The sequence below is a fragment of the Aythya fuligula genome, chromosome 3 (genome assembly GCF_009819795.1).
Source record: "Aythya fuligula isolate bAytFul2 chromosome 3, bAytFul2.pri, whole genome shotgun sequence".
In the NCBI taxonomy this organism is placed as follows: Eukaryota; Metazoa; Chordata; class Aves; order Anseriformes; family Anatidae; genus Aythya; species Aythya fuligula.
In genome coordinates, this window is record NC_045561.1 from 2,121,104 (window position 1) to 2,135,925 (window position 14,822).

Below are 14,822 nucleotides of genomic sequence, written 5' to 3' on the forward strand. Positions count from 1 at the left end.
TGAGGATCAGTCTTCTAATTATAGTCATGCATATTAGTATTTACCTATCTTCTAAGTCCTTATGTTCCACCTCCAGATTTTTGTGTGCAGATTTAAGACTTCCATGTTTAGCAATCAGCGATTCATACTCAGAAGCTTGGCGCTCATGTAGGTGTTCCAGTTTTTCATGATCTTTGAGAAGTGAATCATACAAGGATTTCAGATCCTCACGATCCTTGAGCACACATTCGTTTTCATTTTCTAGAGCAGACTGTTGGATCAATAGTTGAGCATTCTGATTCATAAGAGATGTACTTTGAGAATTTAGGGTGGAATTTTCAACCTGCAGCCATAAACATTTGACAAAAGTTGCACATTAATTTCATAGACTGGATCATCTTGTCTGTATCATTCTGTTGAAGGATTTCTTGAATGATCAATTCATTATCTCCACAACCTTCTAATTACTCCATTATCTGAAAGCCTTGAATGGAAACACTTATTTCGTATATCCTTACAGACAACTCCAATTTGTACATGTTGTTAGATCTAACAGAAAGTATTCCTGTGGAAGAGTACCATTTCTCTAAGAGTTATGTCAGAACATTATTTACATCCATTAACACATTCAAGCTTTCAAAATATGACATATAAAAATCTTTACTTGCGCGCTTCTAGAAAAGATTAACATCATCTAATCCTTGGATATCTTAAGGAATTAAGGATACCTGACATGTTTGTCATCTGACCTGTAATAGTCTAGTTTCCTCCTCTTTCCTATTCAAAAAAAGGAGAAAAAAAAAATCAACTACTAAGGCTTCTAATACCCTCAGGGTATCTGCTAAGGAGAAAAAAACAACAAAACTATCACTGCAATGCATGCTGTTACTAAGGAACAAATCCCTTTCTGTTGGAACTGTAGCACTCTTTGCTACAATGACAAAGCTGAACGTTTCACTGGAAATGAAGTAATGTCTGATGGCAAGTGTATACTGTAAAACTTCAGACTGAATTCCAAGTTCGCTTTAGTATAGAATTCCCAGTCACCCTTTAAGACATCCTTTCTCTTGTTTGTTCTTTATGGGTATCAGGAAGAATACTAGAATTACAGTTGCCTAAAAACAGCCTTGACATAGTCTATGTAGACTTTAGTCTTAGTTCACATTTCAGCTTTAGTTAACAGTCACTCTCATTTTCTTGAGCATACTTCACCTTTCATTTTGATTTAGAGTTAATAGAGAGGTGTCTTGCAAGTGGAACTCCCTTTCTTGGACTGCTGGGTGCAACATCCTCCTGTCATCCCCAGCAATTAAAATTACATTGTTTGGTGAGATTCACCACACAAAAAAAAGGCAGAAAATGCCTCTCTTTCTAACTCATTGTCCCAGTACTTTGACTTATCTATGGTTGTTTTATTCTCCAGCTTTATCAGACAGGAAAGGCCTCTGCTATTATGCAATCCATGAGGCAAAAAGCAAACTGCCCTAAGATATTCCTACTATTTTGCCAAATATAATTACAAAATACTCAAAGAGTTCTGAATCCCAGATATATACCCTCATCTGTCTAGAACAGTCAAGGATGCCCATGTCCACTACATTTTTAACAACTAGATGAGGCACACTACGTGCACAAACGTTCTGTTTTGTTCACAGGCTTGCCAGACACAAAGGGGAGTACTGTGCACTAATTAGATTTCAATGTGGTAGATAGAAAGTGCATCTGTGGTACAACTGGGTTCTGCTTTCCAGCAAGAGACAGAAAGATGACTTGAGGCATTCATGAAATGCATTATTTGTTCACCCTTTTAAAGATTCCTTCACTCATGGCTGTCTATTTTTCATCATTTTTGGCATTTTGTTTACTATTTGTGCTGAACTGTGGATTTCGTATCTCCCCTTTAAGTATTCTTACAGCTCCAAAAAGGATTTGATTCATTAACAAGAATATTTCATTTATCAGAGAAAAAAACATGCATTTGACACTGTTGAAGCATGAAGGATGATATATGAATTTTGGCCACGATGGCTGGAAGATTCTGCAGGCAAACATTTTTATAATTTCCACGGCCACTCGTTACCTTTTTTTCTACCTCTACATTATCCGAATTACATCTTTGCATATTTATTTTTATTCAATTTTCAACCTTTTTACCAACACTGTGTAATTACTAACATCTTGATTTTCCTTTTATGTATGATTTTTATCTATTTATTATTATATCTATAAAAATAGACAAAATAGATTTATTAGTCTCTTTGGAGGTGCTAACCGCTTTCCTGACCTAATTTAGAAATAAAAAAGAAATTGAAAAAAAAATCTTACAAAACTGGGTACCAGTCTTCTTTACTCCTGACTACGAAATCAAGGATTTAAATAGGATAAACACAAAGGATTAAAGCAACTTCTGGAAATTTTATTCTTTATCAGCCATCACAAAATATTAGGCTGCTCGTAGTGCGGATTATTTGTATGTTACTTCCTCTTCCGTGTCTGTACCAGAATCGAAACATGATTTGTAGCATTTCTGTTAGCTTTAAAACTTTCACTTGAAAAAACATTAAATTAATTTTGTATTTAAAAATAAAATATTATAATATTACCTGAAGTTTAGCATTTTGAGTTTGTAGAGTTGTATTTTGCTCTTGTAGAGAAACAGTCTGTCTCTGAAGTGCAAGAATCTGAGCCTGCAGATTACTATTCTGTGTTTCAAGCTGCTTTAATTGTGTTTTCAGTGCTTGTTTCTCTGCCTGCAGTGTAGCATTCTTCGAACAAAAAAAAAAAAAAAAAAAAAAAAAAGAGAAAACAAAATTTGAGTTCATGGCTGTTTACTGAACTTCAGGTAGAACTGCTTTTCCAGAACAAATAAAGCAGCATGACAGCATGACTTATGCTACTATGATTCTTTATGCTTTACCTTCAGTAGAGAGAAAGGATTTAAAATATTCACAGTTATTTCCAGAGGAGAACAAACTGTGTCACCTTATATAACAACGTAACATATAATGATACTGCTATAGATTGATTTAAAAAATGCGCAAGTAACATTAGACCTATGTAGAAAGAGTAAAGAAATCTCAATTACTAATGTAAACAAAGATTATATAAGAGAGATTTGTGAGGTATCTGTGGATTCAAAAAGTCAAATCCAGGTTTATATTTTTTCCTTTTAAATACCGGTCAAGTGCTTTATGGCATCTGTCAGTGCAGAATCCAGCTGTATCATACACTGTATTTTATACAGATTATGCTTAGTCTATAAACTAGGTCATAAATTGCACACCTCCTTAAGAATATTCTCATTCGTATTACTGGAGCAGCTCACAACAATACTTAAAATCAGAATAATAGAAAAAGCACATCATCTTACATTCCTTTCAACTTCAATTAATCTATCTTTAACTTTCAGTAATTCTCTAGTAGTTTCCTGATTTTCTTTCTCCCACTTATTGACAGATTGATTCTCTTCTCCACTTCTTGGAGGAGAATTCTGAACCATCCTTTCCTCTTCTTGTCTTTGTTTGAGGGCTTCGTAGTTCTTTTTCACCTAAAATTATTTAGAACAACTTAGATTAGGTTTAAAATTTTCCATTTTCAACATCCTATTACATGACCGTGACACTTTTCAGAGAACAGAAAGTGCAATGTGTACATATCTTACTGTATTTGTAAAATTGCTTTCTGTATATGTTTGATGAGATGATGTACAAGTAACACATGGCTACTTGTAGCTTAACCATAATAAACATTTAAGACAGGTATGACTAGGAGACCAACAAAGAGGCCTCTAGTCTGTATTTTACTTTAGTGCTTTCAACTGTAACCCCGCAACTTTTATGAAGTCCTACAAATCAAGATTGTTTTTTTTGTTTGTTTGTTTTTTTAACCACTCCACTCAGGCTGTTTAAGGCAGACCAGAAAATGTGACTTACTAAATAATGACTATTGTTGGCATTCCACAATCAAATAAACTTCAGATTATTAATCTACCTGACATATTCAACGACCATTGAATCAGCTCCACCACACCTTTTCATGTGATTTCAACACCAGGCCTGTATTACTGAAGTTTTAAAAAGCAGTCATACTTTTGCCCTGCTTTATATTACTCTACCCCCCCGCCCTTTTTTTTTTTCTCTTCCCTTTCATTTCTTAAAACTAAAAGGTCAAGCAAAGTATAGAAACAACAATAGCTGATATATGGATCATTTAATCTTACAAAAAAATGTCATTCTCCTTACTGTTTTAAGCTCTTGACGGAGTTGCTGGTTTAAATTTGTTGATTCTTCTAAACGAGCCTCCAAAGCAGCAATTTTTTCTTCTTTTATTTCAAGAGACTTCTTAAGTGTGGATTCTAATTTTGACTCCAGAAGCTTGTACCTACTGATCAATGACATCCCAGAAAGAAAGAAAAATAGTATTTTGGAAAATTATTTCAGGTATTTAAATTTTAAAGAGTTCTGAAACAGCAGCCCTAAAGCTACATTCAAAAACACACGAATGTTGACTATTCAAAAGCATTAAGACACCTTGGTATTAATACCAAGTTCTTTTTCTAAAGAAAACAGAAGGCAGCAGTCCAAAACATTTTTTAATCCTTCATTCTTTGAAAACATTAGGTATATAAAAAGCAACATTCAACTACAGCACTAGACTACTGGCTTTATCTGGATCATAAGCATGTGCGTGATGACAGCACTCTTCCTTCTGGCTCCACTCCAGTGAATCCTGCAGGGACCTGAACTAAATTCGAATGTGAAGTATTCAGAGAGCAAGATTTTCATCAGTTTCAATTTCCTGCCTGCTTAAATAGAGGAGGCAATAGGGAAGGAGAAGAACACAGCTCTTTGCAGGTGCATACTCATTTGATGCATGAATGTGCGAATTGCTCACTCGGCCCAGCTGCTGGGATTTTAAGACTGTTACCACTCCTGATGTGTATGATTCCAGTTTTTACCATATTTACAATATTGTAGGGTACATAGAAAACCTAAACCACATATTTAGGAGAGAAGTGATAAGGATTTAGAATATATTATTTCAAAGCAGTATCTCCTGAAACTGTCTGTACAATATTCTAATGCATTATTAGTCCTTTAAAAAAAATTACTTCAGAATTCTACACTCATTCATCACTTTTCAACAGTTCCATCACTGTACACGTGTTAAAAATTTGGAAAACATCCCACTTTTGCCTGCGGTAGGATAAAATACAACAAGCCATAAATATTCCCCTTCCTAATCTCAGTTGCCAAAGAATCTATCAGCTAAGTGAAGAGAATAGATTGCAAGAGACTCCTGAACTGACAATAGCATTAAATCTAGGCAGGAACTGGAGCAGAAGACCAACGGTAAATAGAAAGATGTCCAAAAACATTATGTAGTAGTATGAGAATTCTAGATTTTAGGGTATGAAAAATAATTTTCAGGGATTTAAGAAATACAGGCATTCTACAATCAGTAGAACAGACACAATTTTATCTTAGTGACCTGAAGCATATATTCAGCTGCAAATGAGAAGTTTCGTTACTGCAAAGTTATACACTTATACAGAAAAGGAAAGAGACTAATAGCAGAGAGCCATTCTCCGCCTTCCTTTTAAACACCTGATTATAAAAAATGGTTACACTTCTAATCCCATTAAGACTTGGGCATTTCAAATTCAGGGTCAGAATCTGCAAATCTGTTTGTCTAAAGACAACAGCCATTTGAAAGATAAGACTAAATGAAGAACACCTTGAAAGTAACTCACCAAAAGTGGTTGGCTTAAGCCCCAGCAAAGAGGAGATTCTTCTCAATTTTATTTCTCTCCGAGAAAGAGAAATGGTGCTTTTTAAATTTGTCACCAAAATGAGAGAGAGAGACCAAAAATACACCAAGAAGTGATTTTGGTCATAACGAACTTAGCTTTCTACAGACCTGATCAAATAATTGCTAATGTCTCACCTTTTGGATACATGAAAAGTTGAGAACACTGGAAAGGCAAGATAGTCGCAGAGCACAAATTCACACCAATCAACCCTTCAACTTTTCAAACAAGGGTTTCCCACTCAAAATCCTCCAGCTCTACATGCAGTTGTTACGGGTCAGTCTACATTTTGATTGTAGAAGGGTCTCAAAACAGTAGCTTACCCCAAATTCCTTCACATCTAGAACTATTTGTCATAAGCCTGAGCTGAGAAGCGGGCTTTAGATAATGTTCTGGGTAAGTAAGGTTCAAGACATAAATCTTACTGTACACCTTCCCACCAATCAGCCTGACCAAGGCCAGCAGAAAACAACCCAGGAACAAGTAATATTCATTATATACACAGAAAAAAAAAAAATGCACAAACTCCTTGGAGAGAAAAAAACACCAAAGGGAGTATGGCAATTGAAAACTGTTTACTTGTGTAATTCCCACTCTTGACTAACATGGAATCACACACAGAAATGGAAGAGGTCACAACAGTGACCTCTTCTATGTTAGAAGTTCACTTCCAGTTTATATTTTAATTAAACCTGAATAAAACTCCCAATTCCATGGAGGTAAGATAACTCCAAATTTTCTTCTGAATTACAATTTATAGGTCCAATAATATCATGCTGTAAAATGTGGTGGAAACACTAGCTTTACATGACCCAAAGTCGTAATTAATATAGCTGCCCAAAGCAACTAACCAATGAGAAGTGAACCCAGAACATCTGAATCTTCAGAAGTATAAGCACTTGCAAGTGACTAATGGCATTGCCTGAAATGTAGACGCAGATTCATAAATCTTTTCACAGAGTATAATTTCTAAAAGCACCTTTACAGAATAATGCGTTTTCCCCACAAGAAGTCATACTAGTCAAAGCTCTGAGGGCTTTTTTTGAACTTCTCATCTGTGAGCTGAGAAAGGTAGATTAAAGACCCCAGCAAAAAACAAGAGGTGTCAACAGATTCTCCATACAGGACTTTGGCACCACCTCACTAACACAGCTCTGGCAACATGAAAGGAAAACTGAAGGGAAAAAAAATTAATTTGGTTTTCTTTTGATATAGAAGGCCCCAAATCAATCTACATGTTCACAACAATCAGTGGTAATAACAGATCATGACGCCAGTTTTTTTTTTCCCCCTTCTCCTTTCTAAAAAGGGCACAACTGAATAGCATCATGAAAGAAAGATTGGCTAGACGCCCATACTAATCTGCTTTCCTCCAGTCACAATTTTTCCCTAAATCCCTGCAGGATAAGACAGAACACAACATACAGTAAAGCAAACAGATGTCAGGATAGCAGCTGCTTTATACCGGCAGGTGTGGCAGAGTGATAGAGCCAGTATGAAGTTTTGGAGACACTCAAGAATTGGATACATCCCAGCATGTATAAGAGGGAATACAAGTGATTTCTTTTTTGGTAGAAAAAAATAGAAGAAAATAGCGTCAAGGAAAGCGTGAGAGTTCAAGCTAACCATTATGTGACAAAATTGTAAATAACATTTCCATCAGACAAAAAGAAATAAGCCTCACTACGGGCCTGTTTTCTTTTACTGCTACTGTTCCATTGCTAACTACAATATAAGCTTTAATAATATATTAACTGTATCTACTGACATACATCAAGAAATTTCTTAGTAGTAAGAAGTGGTAATTCATTTCCAGAGACAGAACATGAAAGCACATCAGCTACCTTATTAATTTAAAAGAATTTCAAATTCCATTTTGGGCTTATTACGGTGCATTAAAACCAAAGCATATACACAGTAAGTCTGTAAAGCTGTTTTATTTTTATGAATATAAAAGACCCTCAATTCTATACTATTCCTTGAGTAGACAGGCCTTGACATTCTCACCTGTCATCACTACTCTGTTCATCATGCAAGAGACGCTCTTTGTTTAAGCCTATTTTTTCAAGTTCATGGGCAAGCTTTTCTAGATCATTGTTCATTTGTTGGGTCTTCAATTTTTCACTCACCAAGTCCTTGCACAGAAAAAAAAAAAAAAAGCAGTGTTATTATACAGATATAATAATGCAGTCTTAATTTTCTTTGCCTATGTACAAGTCTTCTATTACTATGTAAAATTTAACTGTCATTAACTCTCCTTTCCTTCCAAGTGTTAGCTTTTAGCTAGCATCAGGCATTAAGTGTGATTTCAGCATAGCTCTTTACTCCTTTCCTCTCTGAAGAATTGCCCTGATTGGGTCTTGAGCATTAAGATCAAGGGGCAACACTGCAGCCAAAACAAATACTAAGATGAAGAATATGAAAAACATTAATTTAACAAAGGCTTCATGACTGCCTGTATGCATCCTTACAGATTTAAATGTAATGTGACTGCATTTATTATTATGTATTTATTATTATGTAACTCCATCCCTACTGTAACCACTGAAGACACGAACAGCATACACAGAAGAATGCATAATACCTTTCCCTCCCCCCCCAAAATACAGATTACATTAAGAATGGTAACTACTTTCTATTTACCTCTCTTAAAGTGACAAGGGTTTTCTTATCAATAGTAGCTCTTTTCACAAGTTCTTTATTTTCCTTTTCTAGTTCTTTCAGGCGAATGCATGACTCCTTATATACAACTATTTCTTTAAATAGAGATTTATTTTCCTTTTCCAGATTGCTTATTTTTACATTGTTTTCTTCTAAAGTACTATCTTTAATTTCTGCTTGTTGTCGAAGTCTTTTATTTTCTTTTTCTAACTGTTTCTTATCTTTTTCCAGTTGAGAAGTCTCTTGTTCTAACAACTTATTCTCCTTTTCCAATTGCTCTAGGCGCTTACTAGAGATTTTCAACTCTTCTAAGTTTTTCTGCAGAGTCTGATTTTCAGACTCCAAATCTTGTAATTCACTTTCTAGTTGCTGAATTTTCTTATTGCTGTTTTCAAGGGCTTTCTGTAACCTTTGGTTTTCTGTGTCTAGACCTTGGTAGCTGACTTCTAAGCGTTCACTTTTCTTAAACGAGGCTTTCATTAATTCAAGGCTTTTTTTAAGTTGTTCCTTTTCACTCTCCAGTTCCTTATTTTCTAATTGTAGTTGTGCCACTTTAATGCTTGTACACTTCAAAGATTCAATTGTTCTTCTTAATTCTAAGTTTTCTTCATCAAGTTGTGAATTTTCCTTTTCCAAGGATTCTAATTGAAAAGAGAGATTTTTTAGGCTATCCAAAGTCTTTTTCAGCTTTCTGTTTTCCGTCTCCAGGTCTGAGTTTTCTTGTTCTAAGGCCTCTATCTTCTCACAAGTAATTTTTAAGTTAGTAATTTTTTTCTGTAATAATTCATTTTCCTTCTCCAGATGATGCAGCTCATTCTCAAGTTCTTCTGCTCTTTCCCCTTTCTCTTTATAATGTTCCAGTTCTTTTCTCACTTGTTTTTTCTCAAATTCAATCTTATTTAACTTACTACTGGTTTCTTTAATAGACTCATGAAGAATTTTATTTTCTTTTTCGATTTCCTTCATTCTCGCTTCAGCGCTGATTTGTGAGCGTTGTCTTAGAGAAGCTACAGTTTGATTCAAATGTTCATTTTCTTGTTCTAATAGCTTAATCTAATTTTGGGGAAAAATGTAAACTCTGGTAAGCAACATGCCAACAAATAACCAATTCCATATATAAACTGAAAGCTACTAAGATTACTACTAAGATTACAACATATTTCCCTTTTACTGTAGGTTTCTTAATAGGATTTTCTCTTCTTACACAACTGATATTTATTTGCAGCCTTACAAACACTGCATACGAACCCAAGTGAGAGTTTGACAGTAAAATCCTAAGTCAATGAGACTCCTCAAACACTTTCCTCTTGGACAGAAGACGACACAGAAATACAACTAACAAAATATAAAACAAAATAAGGCTGTATCTATCTGTTAGCTTTATTTCCTTTTCATTTGTGTTTATTCAGATCTAGTTTATTTTCCTTAAACTCTGTAATTTCCAGAGTGCTCTCCTAGAAACATATAAACAAAAAACAAAACTGTCAAGTTCTAAACCAAACTTCAGATGAAAGGAGGTGAGAGAACTCCAAAAGTATTATTTTTATTTCACTTGAATAAACAGCGCTGATCTGTGGGATATGAAGGCATCCTGATCATAGTAAATCACATTTTGGGAACAAACACAAAGCTACGCTCATTTTTCAGTTAAGAAGGGACATACTGCTTCAAAACAGCCTCCAAAGAAAGTTAATCATTGATAGGACTCAATTATTTTCTTAGGAAACGTATTTCCAGACCTGCTTTAAGGACAAATGTAGCTTTTGTATCTTGATTTTTTATCAGGAAAAAATTTCCTGATTTTTTATCAGGAAAACACAGATCACGTATCATAAGGGGCATTTCAACTGCTTTGGAGAAAAATGAAAGTGCTAGCTGCAATGAAAAACAGCGACCGAGAAAATCATACACTGTTCTTTCATATTTAAGTCTGAATATAGCTATTAATAACAGGATTTGCAATTTGGGTCCTGGAAATGGTCATCTGTTCTAAAATTATAAAAAAGGTGTCTAAGCCCACTTTTTTTTTTTTTAACGGTTCTTTACATAAATTACTATCTTAGTGAACACACAATTACTTTCTATGAATTCAGCTTCCATAATTCAAACTTAAAAAAAAAAAATCATAATCAGTGCCTCCACGTTTTTTGACAAAAACCGAATGTACTTCAGAGCCCCTCCCAAGAAGTTTCAGCATAGGATTTGTAAAAGACACAAAAGATGCTGCTAACCCAGCACAGCTCCTAAGTACATAATTAAAATAGAATTATCCCCACTGAAGTGTCAGTCCTGCATCAACACATTGAAAACACCATGTGTATCCTTAATAGTTGAACTGGGATTTACAACTTATTACAGTATTCTATAAAGTTTTAGTCCCTTTTTCCCTGGAATACACTTCAAATATGATGTCTAAATGTTACGATTACTGTAATAATGAACATCTAAACAAGACAAGCTAGTTTTGCTTTCAAGTTATCCCCACTTGTCTTTAAATGAATGTAAAGCTTCGATAATGAGCATTTTTGTTGTTGTTAGGGCTGGAATTTGATTTTTCTGATTAAATTGGTCCTGCAAAAATTTTCAGAATTTTTACAATATTCGGTATTCCAAAATAGTGTACTTTTAAAATTTTAAGTTCAGCCCAGAACTGTTGATCTGACCAAGAAATATCAGTAGAATTCATAAAAAGATAAATATACTTCTGAACTGAAAAAGCTCTATATTTGTTATGTAGTGAGTGCAGACATCAGTGACATTTAGTACCTCCCAAATACAGCCCAAATCTTTTACAAAGACACAAATTCCTATTTCGGACAACCAAAATAAATTCTGTCATCTACCTGCAAGTCTCACCTAGCAAACATTCTAATGTAAAGGACTGTCAGGAAGGTGCCTCAGATAATTTTGAAGGTAAGTGGCACAGCAGCGGAACAGACAAACCAGCTTGGATACACTGGTCTTTCTCAGGTCCCTTCAAGGGACAGGCTGCTGTAGTTCTCAGTAGTACTCCAGCATTACTTCAAACACTGACCATCTGCCTGGAATTTGTTTTCCTCCACTGAGAGGTGTTTGGCCTAACTTCAAAGTTCCCAATTTTCTGTTTTGGCTGTGCTACAACCTCTAAGCAACTACAACAAATGCATAGCTCATGAAAACCACAGAAGCGTTACTAAATACTAAAAAGTCCTAAAACTAACAGTAAAGCCTCAGCTTAAAATGAGTCATGACTCTCCCTGGCTGCAGGTCTTATACAAACTATTTTGGTGCAGGTAAATCCTTTTGGCAAATCTGCTACAACTGCAATCCGTTTATGCCTATAGAGAAGTACAAAAGGAGAACAATACAAGGCTGCATTAACATTTAATTCTGTTACTCACTTGTCGCTCTGAGTTTTCTCGAAGTGCCTCAAGTGTCTTTTCAAGCTGTGTTTTCTCCTTCATCAAATCCTTACTCAAATTTTGACTGTTCTGCAGACTTTGTTTCTCTTGGCTGATTTCATTCTCTAGTCCTTCAAGCTAGAGGAAAAGAAATAATTTTTTAAAAACCTACTTGAAAATGATCATAGGATTACTCTTAGCTGGGTTGAAGGGAGTCTTATAAAAATAAGTTTAACAAGTTAAAGGAATGAATAACACGAAACCTTCTATTCTCTGAAACAATCTCTTTTAGCAAAAAATTACTTCTAACAGCATTTTCTCTCCTGGTTTAGAAAAAAAAAAATATCTATAAGCAACTTTTTAATTAAAAAAAAAATGGTCAGATTTTATTAGGATTGGGATATTTCCCCAAGCATCCTTTTAAAAAAGAAAAAATATATATTTCAGTGAGGCTTATGCTGCTACTCAACCTCTCTTTCAATTTAAAAGGGCTGAGCTGAATGTTATTTCATCTTAAACACTTCAAGAGATACTTATGACTTCAATACACAGGTTTGTTTTGTCAAATGGTTACAACTCCGGTAATGTCACTGGACAGCAAAATTGTTTACAGGTGAAAGTCACCAAGTGTGATTTTTCTGTCACATCCAAGTCAAAATTAGTAACTTGGAAGCAACGTACACATTAAACAATCATCTGCTGGAAAGATTATATTCTATTTCAACCCACACTCCACATTTCCCAATGCTAGAGGAGTCCAGACGTAAATCATACTACGAGCAGGGCACAGTATTTCTAGAAAGAAATTATCTAAATTATACCTTAACTTGCTGTTAAAAAATAGTAAGAAATAAACATCACAGAAAGATGGCAGAATAGAATTTGTTATTTCACAGAAGAATTTATTGGTTGCAAGTAGGCAAAGAGCACGACATCAGTTAAGTCAGAACCTAAAGGGTTTTGCTTAGGATGAGAACACTAATGTTTGACCAGTCTTCCACTTCCCTCTCCCTCCAAAATTAAGATTGTCCTGATCCCTTGCTTAACAGAGCGATGCATCTTTTACGGGGATATTGGTACCTTCGTTGATTTTTTGCAAAGGAGAAGGAACTGGCTCAATCACCTAGGCAGAGAAGCAGTCAGACACCCTGTGGGAACCAAATTTATCCACAGACTGTCCAACTGTCTCAGTTGGTCTGTCTGCTAACTCGACACCGAGGGTAGAGTTCCTGTGGTCACTGTGTCTAGCTCATTTTAGTGTGGTGTAGACTCTGTATTAACAGTTTGCTTGAAGAGAAAGCACGTCCAAATAGAAACAGACTATGCACAGAAGATCCATAATAAACATTTCATTCAACTTCACACATTTTGCTGAAGTAGTCACAATGCAGAACAATGTTTTTTAGGATCAGCTGAGAAAAAGGACGTGTTGCCAGACATCTGAAGTTGTAAGAACAGTATCAGACTATTATGAAGACTTACTACTGCTTGTTTCTTAAACCTGTTCCCTTCCTTTGTACTCTCCTAACTGTCTTCCTTGTATTGTACAAAATCTCAAAGCAGCACACAGGCTGCTGCTGCAAAAAAGCATATTTTTAAGAAATTAGGAATAGCATGAAAGTATAAAATAGAGATTTTTATTATTATTACCACCTCTTCTTCTATCTTCAACAATAATCTAGTGTCTGACATCGGTATTTCAAAAACTTCAGACATTTCACTCCCCTGTAGTCTCTATTTTTTTTTTTTTTCCAATTTTTATTCCCTATAATAATCACTGACTGAATTATATGACCTGATATATGATTTGTAGAGTAAAATACTGTAGACCAGCACAGATATATCTGAGTAATTTTCTTCATTCACTTGCTCATCAATTGCCCATCTTCTCTCTTTTCTCAGTAATGCACAACGACATGACCAAATTTTCTGCATAGGTGAATACTGGCTGATATCTCTATGTAAACACACTTTCCCCTGCTTAATAATTACAAAGTTAAAAATAATTTTATCAAGCGTCATAAAATATTCTTATTATTCACTGTCCCTACATTAATACACCGATTTTCTTCCTTAGTGATTTAAGCGCTTTCTGAATAAAGTGATCATGTATTAATGAAAAATAATTAAGAATAGAAAAAAAGATCCTGCAGAAGTTGTATTCTTTTTTACTCTAAGTTTATAAGCACCATAACACTATTTAGACACTAGCAATATTTGCTTTATTCAAAATAATGGCAATTTATAAAGTTACCTGTTAGAAGTAAAACAGCAAGCAACATTAGGCAACTAACACACGATAATTCAAACATACACTGGTGAGTACCTTTTTGTTAAGTCTTTGGTTTTCCTTTTCCATTTTCAGAATCCTTGAACTACTGTCTTCTACAGAACCCACTGTATTTTGTAATTCTTCCACTGTCTTCAGCAAACTTTGGTTTTCCATTTCCAACTTCAGTAATCTGCTTGATGTCAGTTCATTCACTTCATGACCAAGTGATTTCTGTGGCACTATTAAAACACCATTTAAAAAAGTAATTTAAACTTATTATTACCTGGAGTTCTTCACAGACAGACTTTGAATTTTTAGAGTTAGGGGATTTAGAAGCCTATGATGATCCTGCAATGCTTTTCTGTTGAATAGGGCTAGTTAGGATCTATGACCCATTTTCCTTACCCAACAGATAATACTACATACGCATAGAAATAAATGTCCTACACATCCTACAGCTCCTAATCACGACAGAGATTTCCTGCAACTGAACATATCTTCCCGAATTGCCTCAAATCCTTTGTATGCAATCCAGTTATGACCAAGCATTCTATACTGGAAGGGTCAAAATTTTTTCCATAGATGTTTCTGCAAACAACTACTCCGAGAAACCTCAACAAATCTTTAATAATTTTGAGAATAGTAAAGCAAGAAGATTCCCAACCTGTACTACAGAGTATAGATGCTTGAATGGCAACCCATTTTAACTCCACGGTTTTTA

The 14,822-nt window shown here is 34.9% G+C and overlaps 1 protein-coding gene across 6 annotated transcripts in view; it reads right to left on the minus strand.

Moving 5' to 3' along the window:
* Positions 1-14,822, minus strand: part of CCDC88A (coiled-coil domain containing 88A) — an 80,798-nt gene that overhangs the window by 22,710 nt on the left and 43,266 nt on the right. For all 6 annotated transcript variants that reach the window (XM_032183767.1, XM_032183765.1, XM_032183764.1 and 3 more), the window contains exons 14-21: positions 14,156-14,340; positions 11,830-11,967; positions 8,432-9,502; positions 7,796-7,923; positions 4,221-4,362; positions 3,350-3,526; positions 2,583-2,744; positions 45-322 (exon numbers count right to left, since the gene is read on the minus strand). In XM_032183767.1, coding sequence (XP_032039658.1) covers positions 45-322; positions 2,583-2,744; positions 3,350-3,526; positions 4,221-4,362; positions 7,796-7,923; positions 8,432-9,502; positions 11,830-11,967; positions 14,156-14,340 — 2,281 coding nt within the window. The remainder of the gene's footprint in view (positions 1-44; positions 323-2,582; positions 2,745-3,349; positions 3,527-4,220; positions 4,363-7,795; positions 7,924-8,431; positions 9,503-11,829; positions 11,968-14,155; positions 14,341-14,822) is intronic.